Source organism: Hippocampus zosterae, chromosome 14, assembly GCF_025434085.1.
Source record: "Hippocampus zosterae strain Florida chromosome 14, ASM2543408v3, whole genome shotgun sequence".
Taxonomy (NCBI): Eukaryota; Metazoa; Chordata; class Actinopteri; order Syngnathiformes; family Syngnathidae; genus Hippocampus; species Hippocampus zosterae.
This window is the reverse complement of record NC_067464.1, coordinates 18,521,129-18,538,554: the sequence shown is the minus strand read 5'-3', so window position 1 is coordinate 18,538,554 and position 17,426 is coordinate 18,521,129. Positions and strand designations below refer to the sequence as shown.

General features: G+C 40.7%; 2 protein-coding genes across 4 annotated transcripts in view; one reads left to right on the top strand and one right to left on the bottom strand.

Moving 5' to 3' along the window:
• Positions 1-13,768, top strand: part of rbks (ribokinase) — a 41,226-nt gene extending 27,458 nt beyond the window's left edge. For all 3 annotated transcript variants that reach the window (XM_052085836.1, XM_052085835.1, XM_052085837.1), the window contains exons 8-9: positions 2,141-2,329; positions 12,777-13,768. In XM_052085836.1, coding sequence (XP_051941796.1) covers positions 2,141-2,329; positions 12,777-12,950 — 363 coding nt within the window. In that variant the 3' untranslated portion in view covers positions 12,951-13,768. The remainder of the gene's footprint in view (positions 1-2,140; positions 2,330-12,776) is intronic.
• mrpl33 (mitochondrial ribosomal protein L33) lies at positions 13,085-16,107 on the bottom strand. The gene is made up of 4 exons (XM_052085881.1): positions 15,951-16,107; positions 15,603-15,621; positions 15,416-15,522; positions 13,085-13,452 (listed from the first exon to the last, which is right to left on the bottom strand). Exons 1-4 carry the CDS (start codon positions 15,970-15,972, stop codon positions 13,403-13,405), a joined length of 198 nt encoding a protein of 65 aa, XP_051941841.1. The 5' UTR covers positions 15,973-16,107; the 3' UTR covers positions 13,085-13,402.
• Between the last annotated feature and the right edge of the window lie 1,319 nt (positions 16,108-17,426).

The following is a 17,426-nucleotide window of genomic DNA, read 5'->3' as shown; positions in this document are numbered from 1 at the left end:
ATGAGCCCCTTCTATGGAAGTACTGTAGCTGCCTAAAATGTTTTATCAAAAAAAGAACAAAAAAATAGACCATGCGCTGCACAGCAGTACATTGTTAAGAATGACTGCTGAGGAGAACATTGGAAGCAACATTTTTTTAGTGCCGTCTGTTTAGGAGGAGGTTTATTCTTCTCTGTCTATTTTCCGTTTTTAAGAAACCACCTAGTGATCCACTTACAATCCCAGTCAGTGTCTTGCCTGAAGGTAGCCAGTCTGTTGAACAATTGTCAGGCCTAATCATTCACAGAGACCTACTGTGATTGAAATGTTGCCTAGGGAACCTTCAACTGCTCTAGCAATGGGTTCACTTGATGATTGTGGCTGACTGCGATGATTGCGTCCAGCATTTGTCATGTGGCTTCGGCTGAATAGGATTACATACTCCATCCACTATGACCATCATTTCTCGAGGTTCCTAATGCTATACCTCCTCTTGTGTCCAGTTCCGTTGAAGGTTATTGAAAAGGTTGAAGGTTATTGAAAAAATGTGTGTGTGTGTGTGTGTGTGTGTGTGTGTGTGTGTGTGTGTGTGTGTGTGTGTGTGTGTGTGTGGCTGTTTTTCAAATAATACATTTTCACTTATGTCTTCTTTTCTAGATTTCTTTCATTCACAAGCTGACGCCTGTCACAATGGTTGCTCACGCATTTTTTTTTGAGTCATTGTACTCAGCGAGTCAGCGTGATTTTCCCTCTACAACCCACGTAGGCTATTTGTTACACAGCATAAAGTGCCCAAATGAATTGCTGTTTGATAGCTTAACACACAGAGACTGTCTATGTCTGCGCATGAAAATCTTCTTTTACTTTATTAGAAATGTAACAATATTTATTGAAGAGACTGTGTGTAGAAATGTATTCATTTGTTTAAAAAAAGATTTTAAAAAATGTAATATTTCAATACATCAAGTTTTGTTTTTTAATGTAATTGTAGGTGAAGTAATCGTTTCTGCTCTGGCTACCCAGAGGAGGCACATTTAGCGAATGAACATTTGTGGATTAATGACTACGGCATGTGTAACAAATGCAATGCACTTCGTCACTTGAGGGAATACTGGAAGTTGTTTATGATGTCATTTTGCTCGGCCCTTGACTGAAAAACTTGCTGGTAGGCTCGCATGTGTGTGGTCTCTCTCAGGCACCGAAGCACGCACGCTTGAAAATGCAAACCTCGGTTTTCTAACGTCTCGGTTCTCGACCAACTCGGTTTTCAACCAAAAATTTCGAGTTTTTTATGCCTCGGATGTTGAACAAATTTCGGTTCTTGAACAAACTGAGCACCACTTGAATGCACCACTTGACTCCTCTTGCCTTCCTTACACGAGGAAATGATGCTTCCTCGGGTAGACGAGGAAGTGACACTTTCCATAGTGAGCAGACGTGTTCAATAAACTTTTTTTTTAAAGAGCGTGGTTTCGGTTTTCGAACAATTTCAGATTTTGAACAGCCTTCTGGAATGGATTATGGACGAAAACCGAGGTTTGACTGTCGTTGCTCTGTATTAGTTCGCCGCGATATGACAAATGCATTTTACACACCGGATTTATAAGATGAGCGTTACAATCATGGATGTAGATGAATATATCCAACCATTCATTACGCTAATTATTACAAATAATAATAAAGAAATAACTGAAAATAAAGACGTTTATCCGAACATAACCTGTATAATTTCAGGTGACGCATCACTTGAGATAAAATATATAAAATTACATTCATTGTTATTTTTTTCAATGTCGTCTGAAGCACCTGTCACACATCTACAGAGAATATCCTAAAAATATACGTATAATAAACAAAAAGATTGCCATACGGTCAGTTTGCGGCGTCACAGTCAAATGTCGTTACCACAAAAAAAAAAAGGTTAACACCACAGAGTGCTGAGAGATTGGACAAAGCCTAGACTAGAAATCTGTCTGACTGTACCCAGGGTGTAATTAGAAGCTGACTCATTCAAGAATGGCTCACATAAAAAAGATGCACTAAAGAAAACAACATTACCAATATATACAGTATTGTCTTATTTAAATTCAGTGATTAATCCCTTCAGTATTCCACGCCAATTGTCTTACTCAGCTTTAATCATTTTTGTGCCTCCATCCAGGCTGAGCTACTGACAGGTTCATCAGTAAATAACGTGGAGGAGGCACGTTGTGCCACCCGGGAGCTGCTGAGGCGAGGATGCGGCGCAGTTATTATCACCTTGGGAGCCCAGGGATGTGTGGTGCTGGAGGCGCCCGAGTCGACCTCCAAACATGTTCCAACTTCGCCTGTCTCTGCAGTGGACACCACAGTAAGCACGACACGTCATTCGGAACGTATACCTCTTGACCATAAAATTTCAAGAATTCACAATCAATTCGATAATCCTTCACTGGTATGGATCGTGATATAAAACTCTGATGATTATTATTATTATAACCACAGGTATATAAAAAGAGGCAATGGAGCTATTAACAGTCGAGAAAAATTGTAAACATTGTAGTAGTAATCTCGTCGTTGTAAAATAAGCATTCATGTTGTTGTTATTATTTCATCGGGTTTATGCAAAAATGACCCTATTTCCACAAAATGCTGCATGACAACAGAACCACGTATGGGTTCTTGATCAATGTGGATGTTTCACTTCACTTGTCAATCCAGCTCATGAACAACATTCAGATACATACTGCAATTATTCTTCCAGATATGTACTGTCATTGAATTTTTTTAATTGTGAATAATTTTTCCTCAGCGTGAATGCTTAATTTTTGTCAGTCAAAAAACAAAACAAAAAAAACTTAATGAGCATGTCGGTAGAATAGTTTGTTTTGTTTGACAAGCCTACTAATTAAGCCTTTCATGCACCCCGTAACCTGATAACATCACAAGCTGTCCACTGGAGTAACCACTGTCCCTGAAAGGATATTTCTATGGACATTATTTATAGTTAATGCCATCTCATTAGTGGGCACTTTGAAAATTATTGTCATTCTCCAAGTGTACATTTTAATATTTTCTGTGTGTGTGTGTGTGTGTGTGTGTGTGTGTGTGTGTGTATGTATATATATATGTATGTATGTATATGTATATATATATGTGTGTGTGTGTGTGTGTATATATATATATATATATATATATATATATATATATATACACACACATATACTTTTCTCACACTTTACAAACTTGCGCGAATGAGTTTCCTTGACTGTAATCTTTGACAGAGGCCAGAAATGTTTGAGTTGTTCCATATTGTTCCATTGTTGTTACATCAGTGGCTTGTTTTCAGCGTCTGCGTCTCACTTGTGATGTGTGTTACTTTGTGTTTCTTGCCTCTGTTGTGTTTGGCTCCTACAACTTTGAAAAGCTCATAAGTGAGGCTATTTCATTGTTTGTGTCACGGTTCAGTTTCTGAGTCACCTCACTATTGAGATTTTTTATTGTGCTATAATTACCACGGGTAGTGACTCATCCCCAACCACTTACGCTGTATGTACTTAGAAACACCCTAAAATGTCTTTGTAAGATAGATAGGAAAGATAATGGATTTGTTGTGTGTGTGTGTGTGTGTGTGTGTGTGTGTGTGTGTGTGTGTGTGTGTGTGTGTATTAGTTATTCATGATCGTATATTTTACCGCGATGTGAGAAAACGGAGGCGACGCTGTGCTTGAATTAAACAGCCGCATTCTTGCGGTTTTGCCGAAATCACTCCTGGCATTTCGAGAACAAAGAGCTCGCCTTCTTGGGGGCTCCGTGGCCCTCTTGTGCCCCCGCATTGTGAAGTAGACACACATTACTGCCATTATTATTCACTGTCTCTCCCCACCACCACCACCACCACCATCGTCCACTTCAGTGACTCACCTTTTGGGCCTGTATGCATCAGTCTGCAGAAAGCAGCGCAAACTTCGCTGTGGTTGGGCGGCTGTGTATTCCCCCCACCCCCTCCTTGAGCACACGCACACATTCACATCGGTCGGCCCTTCTGTTCTTTGATGGGCCCATAACTTTGGGGCGTGTTTAACTCTTTTGGACAAAATAATCCCTCTTCCAGTAAAGGCCTTTTACTTTTTTACTGGAGTGGGGGGAAGACTCGTTATCTGGGTTTACAATTCTTTTGCGCTTGCTTAGGAAGGAGTGTGTTTTTGGTTATGATTAACTCTTCTGTTATTACTGCTTTTTTTTTTTTAAACAAGTGGTGACAAGTTTTAAAGACTTGAAAAGGCACCAAACTTGTCGACGCCTGTCCTTATTTTCTGACGTGTTTATATAACGGCAATTTTAATTGTTTTGTCATTATGCTGCAGCGCTTCAATATCAGTCAAATGATTCACTTGAGGTTCTTTGCAATTGTATTTTGTCGGCCACTACAGGGCTGAACACCCAGGGTATTCTTATTCTGTGACGAAGCAGAGTACGCACATCGAAATAATCGGGACTCTGAGCATTTTTTTCCTCTCTTGAAAAGTCAGGAAAAGCCCAATTGTCGGATGGCTCTAATAATTATCCTGACCGATTGTCCTCTTGTGTGGGGTGTGCGAACAGCGATTTTTTCCCCCCTTCCTTTAATCTGCTTAGAAAATGGCTGAGACTCCTACAGTAAAAGTTTAACTTGCTTGAATTTTATAATCACATTTCCTGATCGGTGTGGACAATCCCAAATCCAGCTGACAAGACAAGTCAAGCTAACCATGATGCCTCCACATGTGCACATTTAAAAATAAAAACCTACTAAAGCTAATACACAGGCGTCAATTTATTATTTGGTAAGCTTTTATTTTGCAGTTTATCCTTTGTGTTGGTGGTGTGTTACGTTTTCATTGTGTTTGCACACACCAAATAAATTGTCACCAGAGGCAGAAAAAATATCCTCTTTCATCCATCCATCCACCCATTCATTTTGTAATCCTCCTATCCTCACGAGGGGTATGAGCGTACCGGAGCCTATCCCAGCTATCTTCGGGCAGTAGGGGGGGGACACTCTGAACCGATTGCCAGCCAGTTACAGGGCACACATAAACCAATAATCATTCGCGAAGAAAACCCACGCAGGCACGGGGAGAACATGCAAACTCCACACAGGAAGGCTGGAGCTGGAATCCAACCCCACACCTCTGCACTGTGAGGCAGACGTGCTAACCCAGGGTTGTCAAACTCATTCTTGTCGCGGGCCAATTTGAAGTTACTTTCGTCTTCACTCGAAGGGCCATTAAGACAGTGTAATCGAATAAATGTTTAATCATCACATCGTATTATTACTTGTACACAAAAAAAATGATGGCTCATTAGTTTTGAAATCAGTCAAGTATTTGTACAATTATTCTTCAAATGAGTATAAACAGGGTAGCAAAATTATTGCAAAATGTCACGGTTATTTATTACGCATGGTAATTTGAGATTTTGGTACAGATTCCAGCAAGGCTCTTGGAAGTTGACACAGATGATTTGCTTTCGCGGGCCACATAAAATGGCGTGGCAGGCCGGATCTGACCCCCAGGCCTTGACTTTGACACATGTGCTAACCAGTTACCCACCATATCGCCCTATTCTCTTTTTTTGAGGAGGAGGGGTACCCAAATTATAGACAGACTCATACAAGTATCACAAAGTGCAAGAGAGAAATAGAACAAGAGAGGGTACTGTGGGTTCATTTGATTTCTCGGTACGTGAGAGGCTAAAATTGAAATGGGGCGCATCGAACAGATTATTGTAAAAGGACCGTTACTCTGTACCATTGTGGACCGGCCCACTGAAAGCACTGCCCTTAACTACGGTAAATGGAATCTCGGTCCAGAATGATATCATCTGCAATGTGCTACGCCTGTGAATAACTGTACACGCCATGAGTACTTACAGTTACAGACTGAGTCGGGGTCATGAATCGGGATTTTAAAAAAGAAAAAAAGCAAAGCAAACACTCAAGCCTCCCTTTGTTCTAAATTGAACACAGGCGTCCATCTTCTGAGCTCAGAGTCTGGGCTGTTTTGTGTCGGGAGTTATCTGAAGCTGAAACTCACACAACTTACATACATGACATTTTCGGGACTTGGGTGGCCTCGGTTTTCTTCTGTTCAGCTCCAGGAGGTCCAACCCCAAAGACTAAATAAAGGTAGACAGCCCCCTCTAATCCAGACATTACAGCTGCTACACGGTGGGTCTCGGCAATCAAATTAGTCATAGTTTTTTTTTCTCTCTCATGACTGGAGAGACCATGGAGCAATTGAATGATTCCTTCCTGGAACTCAATGATAGAGGGAAAATAACGCCTGAGCCTTGCATTCCTGTGCCGAGCACAGTCTGGGTTCGGATGATACAACGAGAAAAACTGCCACAGCACCTCGTTTTAATGGATTACACATGTACAGAGCAGCTGCTGTACAGCAAGCCAGATGTTTGTCCCGTCCACTGCCAGTGTGTTTCTTGCGCAGCCCCGCGGATACGTGTGAAACACGAAGACGTACAAGATTAAGCTTGCAGAGATGGATGAAAGATACAAGTGGGCAAATCGGTCCAATTAAGCGTCTGTTTGATCCGTGAAACTTCCTCCCTTGTTACTTCCGAGGAGTTGTCCCCAGCTGTTTGCGGACAGAGAAGCCACTGTGAGTCAGCGTTGCCCCTGAGTTGGTCTTGGCTCTCCCCAGGGTGCTTCTCCTTCACAAAGGCTGTAGGCTTCAGGAGTCTGCACCATCTGTCATTGCAAGACGGCAGTCGAGATCACAGGAGGTTGAGAAAGAGAGACGCTGCTTCATGAAACTCCGGGAAACAAAATTTCCAATTCAGCATTACAGTTCCCAGACAAGTTATTGCAATTAGAAATCACTTTCAAAGATCACAGCGCTAGCTAATAAGCTATCCTTTATTTGTACCACACTGGGGAGATTTACAGCCTCCAGCAGCAAGAATGTAGGTATAAAGAAGAAAGAAGAAAAAATACATCCCTATGCATCAATACGATACAGTGCAACTAAAATTGCTGTTGACTGAAATTGATGTCAGAGCTGCTCGAGGCTCAGGTAACGACCAATCATAGCTTAGCTTGCGAACAGGTGAGCCATGATTGGTACCTGCGCCCTGAGCAACTGTGATGTCATTTTCAATCAACAGAGGAGCTGTTAACTGTTCCGGAATGTCTGTATTTTGTTTCGGAAATCTTGTGTATGCGACCCCGTTACTGCCGGAACGTGGTGTTCCAGATATTAAAAAAGTAATAATACAAAATGGGTCACACAAACAAAAATACTTGTTCGATAATTGCAATCTTGTTTGACAAGACAACACAGCACTTCTGGTGAAAGTGAAGCATCATTGGCACATGATGCCTATTCATGCGTAAACAAGAATTGTGTGCCAACAACAACTTTATCCATCATAGAATAACAAACTATCACGCCGCACTGTGTTGGTGTACTGCAGGGGTGTCCAAACTTTTTGCCAAGGGGGCCAGATTTTATGTGGTAAAATGTCGGGGGGGCGACCTTGGCTGACATTCTTTACATTGAACAACAATATTGTTGAACAAATTTTAGTAAGCCAGTCTGTTTCACATTTCCATTTTTATTTTAATTTCAACAATCTTAAGAATTTCTTTTGGTTCATTTGAAACAGGTATATCACATGCAACTGCTTATTCGCTTGACTTTTTCTTAAACAGAAGTCTCCTGAGTGCAAATTGATTGATTTGAAACATAAAATGTATCACCATGACTTTTCAATAGTCACAAAACCTTTGACTCGAACAACAGGGAAATGAACCACCAATACACATATCCACAACTGCAAGGATCATTTGAAATATGACGTATCAGTCAATATAAACACGGAGTGATGTTTTGTTAACTCGTGAGTGATGCCCTCTAGTGTCTAAATGCTATTACTCATTAATGAATGCTATTACTCATTTAGCCACTAGTGGGAAGCAGTACTCTATGAAACATCACTCACCAGTCGACGAGACCTCAGTCAATGCAACACGTGTTCCATTGCGCCCAACCTGCGGGCCAGACGGCACTGATTTTATGACAGGGGCCGAGGGCCGGATGAAATTCGACCGCGGCCCGGATTTGGCCCCCGGGTCGGACTTTGGACATGCCTGGTGTACTGTCACTGTAATAACAGTATAGTATATAGTTGCCAAACGGCCGCAGCTCAGTGAAGCGTAGCGACTGTGAGTGACATTTATTTTTATTTTGGTCTTTGAAAGTATGTCTTCACAGGAAATTACTTTTATTTTGGGAGAGAAAAAAAATGGATGCGCTTCTGTGGAAATGTGTGTGCATTGTCGGAATGTCACTGCAAAGTAAATGCTTGATATTTGTTTATTCTTTGCTGCATGAATATTAATTTGTGCAATAGAATGCATCAATTTTAGTGATGTTAGTTCACAAACATTTTCACTTTTTGGGGGAGGTGTTGTCCCAAGTTTTTAATGCAAGTGTTGTTTTTTTGCCATGTAATTAGGATGCGTCAAATCAAACAAAACATGATATGATTGCTGGCTTGCCAGAAAATTATCAGAGCAATTGATTTTGTTTCTGGAGCTCAATAAAGTGTTTACCTCTTCCGCTGACACCTCAAACTTTGTTTGATGCCTGTTGCTAACAGCAAACCCACAATCTCTTCGAGTAACTAAACGTGCAGTTTAGCTATTTGGGATTTTCATAATTATGCAGCCATTGCCACACGACTGTTTTTATGTACATGAGCTCATCTTCGATCGATTTTTAACGTCATTTTTTATTAATACGGTTTGGAGAATCTTTTGGTGTTTATCTACTGCTCTTGGGCTTTCTCAAAATATTATATGTGTTGGTACTTTTTTAAAACTTGCAGTTTAATATATTCATATGTAATATTCCACCAATGCAATATTAACCCTTTCGTGCACCCTATAACCTGATAACACGATAAGCTGTCAACTGTCGTAACCGCTGTCCCCGAAAGGGTTAATAAGAATTACGTCTTTAGATTTGTGGGGCCGCGCAGAACATACAAACCGAATAAATGTTTAATTATCACATCGTATTATTACTTGTACACAAAAAAATGATGGCTCACTAGTTTTGAAATCAGTCAAGAATTTGTACAATTGTTGCTCAAGTGAGTATAAACAGGGTAACAAAATTATTGCAAAATGTCCCCGTTATTTATTACGAATGATCATTTGAGATTTTGGTACAGATTTAAGCAAGGATCATAGAAGTTGATACAGTTGATTTGCTTTTCCATGCGCCCCATAGTACTTGCTCGAAATACTGTGAGCAGGCAGACAATGGCGTTTTCTCATGTAGAAATGAAAATCAATTTTGGGATGGGGGCAACAATAGTACTAGTCTGAAAGCATGTTTTGTCACAGTAACACTTTTCAGTCAGGATGTGTGGGCGGTGCTGTTGTTTATGTCGTTAGTTTGTTCTCTTTTTTTTATTCGAGGCACGGCCCACATTTTTTGTGACATTCTGCAAAAGCCAACACATCGAACATGTCCTGGGAGCTGCAGTCAGGGAAACGTTCACCAATTTGGTTTCCTTGATTCTGTATGTAGTATTTAATTGACCAAAGGCAAGTCATTGGAATGTGGGGGCGGGCATATATACGGTACTTGAATTCACACAAAGCAAATCATTTGGACTTGATAGTGTATATCCACTTGACAAATCCACCGAATGGTGCCGAAATCTCTCTTTGTTGAGCTTGTCGCAATCACATCTGCCATTATAATTTCAAACTCAAGGCTGAGCGCTAGCAGAGAGCACGCAGAAGAAAGTCACAAAGGTCAAGCAGCATTGGACGGAGGCACAAGCATCACTGCTCATCCGCGGTGAGCGCTTGTGTCATTTGATTGACAGGCCTCCAGATCTAACCTTCACCAAAGTGTGTCGAGGGCAGTGGCAGCGGGGCTGAAAGGGGCAACGCTTGTCAGCCTTGTTGAGCTTCATACTGTAAATCCACTCACACGGTCGTCTTGGAGAAGGAGATGTTAGCGAGGCGGACAAAGGTTGGGTGGGAGCTTGGACGTCGGCTGATTTCAAGAGTGCATATTGAGACGTGGATCTCTTGTGTAACCTTGCCGAGATGAAGGCCGGGAGGTATTGTCCTGATGGCCCATTGTTTTGTTAGCGGGATTACACAAATACGCCATTGCAGATTTCCATGAAACTTTGTGGTGGGTGGCACAGAGCAAAAGCTCATTAAATGTCACCTGTCGCAAATCTCAATAGCGAAGCAGATGGAGAAATTCATATGATATTTTTCACCCTATATACGCTGGTGTCAAACTTGAGGCGCGGGGGCCATGTCTGGCCCGCCACACCATTTTATATGGCCCGCAAAAGCAGATCATGTGTGTCGGCTTCTGTGGTCTTTTCTAAAATCTGTACTGAAATGTGAAATTGTCATGTGTCATAAATAACATTGAGATTTTGCAATAAATTCCCGACCCTGTTTACACTCACTTGAACAAGAAGTCAACAAACAACACAAATGGTTGACTGATTTCAAAACGATCCATTGATTTGTTGCATATAAGTAATAAGACTATGTGATGATTAAACATTAATTCGGCCCTCCGATGGAAGATGTACCTCCAAAGTGGTACGTGACAAAAAATTGGTCGGTGGTGATATTTTTGTCCTTTTCCAAATCCCAAACAGTTAACAGTGGATTCATAATTCCATTCAAGTTTTGCATGCCATTTATTTGTTTCTCAATTACGGCCACATGACAATAAGCTACTGTGACGGCATCAATTCATCATCTGTCTGAGTGAAAGGGATGTTGTGTTCGCTCTTTGAAAGGGGAAGTCAAGTCAAAAGATTTCTTGACAAATAATATGCACCCCCACTAGTCTAAAGAATGTATTCTGGTCGAAATTGTGTTTGACGAATAAAGCAGCAAAAATGAAAATGACGTCACGGGGCTTCATGGCTCAGGGAATGACCAATCATGGCCCACCTGTTTTCTTGATTCTGGTGACATTTTCAGTTGACAACAAGTGAGAAAATGGCTGCCCCCTGAGATGGATAAAAGCAGCTGTATTTTGCTGCTTCATTCACATTCAACACACGCAATGTTAATCAGAATGTTAAGACAAGTGTGGGTGCATAGAACATTTTATTGTCAAAAAAAAAATCATTTTGAATTCCATTTTAAATGTAATGATTGTCTGACCATTTCTAATCACTTTTTATTTTTTTTATTTTTTTTTTTGCAGAAAAATGGTCTTGAGTTGTAAGTGGAACTGCAAGCATTCAGCTAAATGTTTCACAATTTAAAAGAAACTCACGATATTCCAAGGATGATTGTTCCTGATTGGACTTAATTCCGAGAGTCCCATTAGTAATTTTCAATTTGATTTATTTTTTTAATTCATGAAATGCATTTCTTACCATTTAGTCCAGTCTTCAATTCTAGCAATAGCTTTAGAAAGGGCTTTTGCAGCACCTGTTGTATTTTCACAAAAATAACTGTGGTTGATTTCTTCGTTGATCACCGCAGGGACAGCCAGAACAGACAAAGTAAATGACTACTGGTATTTATTTCTCTTATGTCATCAAGTTTAGTACCTAGCTTAGTCAACATACTGTACTGGTGGTTTTGCACTTCAAAAGTCATGAGTCGCGTCACTCTTGCAGTCATAAAGTGTGAACAAAGAACGGGGCCTCAGTCCAAACCAGTGAAACGACATCAACCTTAAATGCTGTGCTATGTCACGGCCCAGCCTAGTTACCAGTCGAGAGACATAAACACAACACGGAACTCCAACGCGGTCCTGTGAAATGTTTGTGCTCTGATCTCACTCTTTCCAGCATCTCAACAATCCAGGAGTCACGCCCATTGTGCTGACCAGAGTGGACCCATTTCTTTTGGAAACTTTGTAAATTGATCTATCTTGCCTTCGAATGTCTTTTCAGCTGCACTCTCGCAACCCGAGTGCTTCCAGAACCTGACAGACCGCGGGGCATGTCCCCAACCTCTCTGACATTTCGGACTCGCGTTGTTTTTAGTCGTTTGCCTCGTGTGTATGAATCATCTGCACAAAACTGACAATATCTTCATTTGGCGAGGGCCTGGAAGGGTTACGCTGAGTTTGAAAGGAGTGACAGTACTTCCCCAGACCGGCGTGTGCAATATATTTTGAGAGCCAAAGTGATGAGTAAAAGAGTGGAGTTGTGAGAACCGCTGAGGGTGGTGCAGGGGGTCTTCATTTGCGGTTTTACACGAGCAGGTCACAACATGCCATTGTGCCTTTTTCCCATCAGAACTCTCCCTCGCTGACACACATGCACATCACGCACACCTCTTTCAGAGTGCAGACAGCACATTCCATCTGTATCAATTGGTAATTAGGTCTCTCTGCCCTTACATGTTGTCCTAAATCAGAACTGTTGTCTATTGGCCTCCGGTCACAGCCAGCCAGGTTAAAAATGTTCAGTGTTTATGAACACTGATTCAAATCGTCCATTTCCTTGCACACAAATTCCCATTTAACTGAATGGTAAGACATGCTGGTTCAAGGGTCATGCCACAGCACCCCCTAATGGTGACATTTTTGAAAAGGAAAAAAATACCGATCTCTTCAGCCATTTCCCCAGATGACAATAAATTATTTAAACCAAGCACACTCAAGTCCAGCACCATCTTTATGAACATAATAATGTCGCTCGTATGTACCAGCCGCGTGTCTGGTGTTGTAACTGTGCATCATTTGCGAGACGGCTGACATGAAATGACGCGTCGTTCCCGATTGTCTTCTTCTTGCCAGGGTGCTGGAGACAGCTTCATTGGAGCGCTGGCATATTACGTGGCTCATTATCCCGCAATGCGATTGGAGGAGGTGGCGCGGAGAGCGGGTCAAGTGGCAGCAGTGAGCGTGCAGTCCATGGGCACGCAGTCTTCATACCCACACAAACGGGACTTAGGGGCTGAGCTCTTCTGAGAGCAGCTAAATCTTTTCCCATGGGTCTCACTGGACACATGAACTTGCCATTTTTTTTAATTGATGTGATGCTTTCAAGCAATCCAAACAACCAAAGACTATGTTGACTTAATTAAATGTACCACGAAGCAAGCTGAAATGACGCACACAAAGCATTTATTCATTGAAAAGTACATGGGATAGCACTTGATGGTCATTTTGTGACAGACACAACTGAAAAGTTGCGGTTGATGTGATGACAAATGACAAAACATGAAGGACTTGGTCATAAGAGGCATATTGTACCAAAGTAGAATCATAGCTGGGAGCTTCTGTCGTCGTAGGCTTGGTGCAAGTGGGGACCAGACATTGACTTCAACAGTATCTGCAGCTTGATGTTTTCTTTTGGAATCCAGCAGGCAAATGTTCTCTTTTAAACGCTGCAGGTTTATTGTCCATGTGGTGAGGTGTGTTTAAATGGATCTGATCTTCCTCTTCTCAAAGAAGAGGACATGCTTGTTCACTGCAACAAAAGAGAACAAAATAATTTGAGAAAATAAGCATCACCTTTGACATTACCATCGATAGCAAAAAATATTTTATTTGTTTTTCTAGTGCACAAGGGTACTTCTATTTAGATTTTTTTTTCTTTTGGACCTGGCCTTTTAAACAGGCCACAGAGACGCTGCATAGGAGTTCAGAGAAAATGAATCGATGATCAAGCAATGTTGAAAGAAGCAGCGTGGAGAGTAGCCGTGCTGCTGTTGTAAACCCCCCACCCCCGCGAAAAAATAAACTTGAGTGGCCAACCCAGTGTTCAATAAACGTGGTAATTCTAATCCAAAGGTTTCCAGACTTTATTTTTGTTGTGGCTCAACCTGTATTCTCACTGCTGTGGAACTTTGTGATGCTTTTACTTGTGTTTATTTCCTGCACCAAGGTTAGCAGTGTTTGTGTAATATGTCAATATTATAAACCAGCACTGATTGTGTGTGTGTGTGTGTGGGTGGGGGGGGGGGGGGGTTATTAGGCTGTGCATGCAGAAAGCGACAGGATCGGCTGAAACCTCCCCCCCCCACCCCCCACCCCAGATAACATGACACGCTTTCATTGCTGCCCCAAAGCAAAGAGAATCACCAGAGACCACTTAGACCCGTGCTGCCGCCGGTTTCGCTGGCTGCCGGTAAGGATTGGAGGCAGAAGGAGCTCAACAGACAGAAAAAGCAGACTTATTTTGCTATAGTATTTGCATATTTGAATTTTATTTTACCATCACTAGTAAATACAATATACTGTATATTTTTTAAAACTCCCATATTGATTTCAGTTTGCAGAGAGCAACAGTGCTTTTTTCCCCCCACAATTAATTTCAGAACACTGGTCTACAGCACATTTTAATAAGAGCTGGCTTGGTATCCCTCAACATATTTTTGATGGTCATTTCAAAAACGGCTTTCCTTTTTTTCGAGCACATCAGGTTTTTGAGATTTTAAAAAAAATTGACCTATAAAAGCTTGTGCAATACAGCTTTTACCATGCATTGTCATTTATAGCGCTTCAGAAAAATCCACCTGTTGCTGAAGCTAACTTTCATTAAAAAATATTAATGAATATACAGTATTACCTAGTAACGTATTATAGTTGTTATATTATTACATATTGTATTATATAAAGGAGGAGAACATCCCATCACAAGTGCTGGCGTCTGAACTTTGCATACATAACAGTCAGGATGGTTCTTTTCCTCTGGCCAGGAGGACACAAATCCCCAATTTCCCCAAACAATTTGAAATGTGGACTCGTCAGACCACAAAACACTTTTCCACTTTGCATCAGTCCATTTTAGATGAGCTCAGGCCGTTGTTGATAAATGGCTTTTGCTTTGCATAGGAGAATTTTGCACTTACAGATGTAGTGCCGAACTATATTTACTGACATTGGTTTTCTGAAGTGTTCCTGAGCACCATAGGAGAATTTTGCACTTACATATGTAGTGCCGAACTATATTTACTGACATTGGTTTTCTGAAGTGTTCCTGAGCACAATGTGGTGATATCCTTTACAAATTGGTATTGGTTTTTAATGGAGTGCCGCCTGAGGGACCAAAGGTCCATGACATTTTCAGTATAGCCACAAATCTGGGCTTGTTTAATTTGAAGAAAAAGCTGATATATTTGCTCATTAGTCTGTTGGATATATGGCAACAGGTGGATACACAGGTTTATTGTATCTTTTGCTCTTGAAAGAGGGTATACTTTTTCCTGCCTGTCACTATACGCCGTGGGCATCGAAAGACAAATATATTTATGATATTACAACTAAATGAGTTTCTCTAATCAAATACAAACAACAGCAATTATTAAATCATTTTTTGAACACACTTCCTACATCCTTTCACTTTTAACCTACCTTTAAGACCAGTAATTGATTTTCCTCAGGGCCAACCTACACTGAACCCAAAAAGTTCTTGTGCATAGAAATCTTACCAAACGGATCATTTTTTCGCAGCACTAGTTTGTCTCTGAGACGGTTTCTCTTAGTGTTGAAGCAGTAGCCCGTCCCCGCAGCGCTCATCATCTGCACAAGGATTGTCCTGGTAGAGGATACACAACATTCCCGTTACTGCCTTGCTCCGAGAACTAAGAATCATGGGGTCGATCATTTGTCACTTACTTTGATTTCGCCTTTGCCACTGAAAAATGGGAAAAAAACTCGTCAAATCAATGTTGATTTAAGTAACACACCAATTTCAAGTGAGCTAAGATGATTATAATGCTGCTGGCTTCTTTCTCAGGGGCAATTCTATATTGTGAAGTAACACAGTCAACATGCACCGATGCATAAAAACAAACGAGGTCACAAACACAGCACATACGTACTTAAGTGTAAATAAAGTAAACATTTAAAAAGACGAACCACTTGACAACTATGCTAGCATGGTAACGCTCGTTCGTAAAACGCTAATGGAGTGCATAAGCTTGACACATCCTTGATTGCAAAAAATACGGATCGGATACTTACAGTTCACGGAGGTAAGAAACATTTTCTCCACCAGAGGAAAGAAAAATCGCGAAATAGCAATGAAATGTGTAGTATTAAACCATGAGTCAAAAGAGAAGGTTACATCAAAAATATCTACTTCCGGGTCAGCACAAATAGTAATTCCGCTGAGCGATTATTTTTAGTTTTATGTTTCAACCAAAAACTTTCGAATAATCCAAACAACATGATTGAGATGGGGACTAAATGAAAAAATTACGTAAATAAAATGAATTGGAGTTAAATTTTCTTTTATTAAAAAAATGGACACGTCACACGTTGTGATGATTGTGATTTTCAAAGTTGTTCAATCATGTTCCCTCGCAAGTTTTGCGTTTTCTCGGAAGGAATTGTATTCCCTCGCAAAGATTACGATATCGCTAAGATCTATTTGTTTGTTTGTTTGTTTGTTTGTTTTTGCAAGGGAGTGGTTTTTTAAATGTTTTATCTATTTATTTATCATTCATTTTCCGTACCGCTTGATCCTCACGAGGGTAGCGGTATTTATTTATTTGTTTGTTTATTTATTTATTTGGGCGTTTATTTATTTATTTATTTATTTATTTATGTTAATGCGTGTTTGTGTACTTCCGGGTCAGTTTGGCTGCTGGAGCCTCTAACTCAAGGCTATTGAGAGTACCGTAGTCAGAGACGGGAAAAATCAGACGGCAACGCAGTTTTTTTTCCCTTCCACTTCACCTTTGGGGGCTCCATAGAGTCCTAAAAAAATCTCCAGTTACATTCATATTTTCTTTTAACTTCACTATCTCCCACCACGATAGTTTTCACTGTAGTATGTGTTAAAAAGCAAGAGCAAATTATTGCATGTCACTAAAGAGATGTAGAAAGCTATAATAAAGGTCTTCAATATCACTGTCTTTACAGGATGGACTAATGTGCTGGTCAAACCCAAATTTGTAGTTTAATCAAAATTTCAAGTGGAATGGTTCACTCGCTGTTCAGAGGAAAACACAAGTGAACACACAAACACGCGTACTAACAAAAAAAAGCACGTTCAGAAAAGAACATCGTCAGCATTAATTGTTGTTTTGCTTGTGAGCATTCCCCTGAGCCTGTTTATTAAAAACTGTTATTCTTTTGCACATCGATGAAAAACGACCATACTTGCCCTTCCATCCATAACATTGTGCAAAACATTTGTCAGATGAGAGGTCTAATTTCTAGTCAAAACAGAGCAAGCAAGCTTGCATTTGTCTTCCTAAAAGAAACTAGGATTTTTTTTTTCATCAGGTAAAAGATGTTTGAATTACGGTAAAAGTCCAAACGTAATCAAAATTCATTAATGGACGCCATATCTGCAGCTGAGCATCGGGCTAATGATCCCTGACTGGGACACGATTGACTTCAGATGAAGTGAAGGTTCCAATGTTAATTTCCTTTTTAAAATCAAATCTCTACTTGAAGAGACCAGCAGTCTTCCTCCAGCCCAAAGCTTTG

Bases quoted from the DNA above. Each gene is read 5' to 3' on its own strand.
- mrpl33 (XM_052085881.1), bottom strand. From the start codon at position 15,972: ATGTTTCTTACCTCCGTGAACT. The intron at 13,453-15,415 runs GTAAGATTTCTA...CTTTTGTTGCAG, and splicing joins GCGAAAAAATGATCCGTTTG to TGAACAAGCATGTCCTCTTC.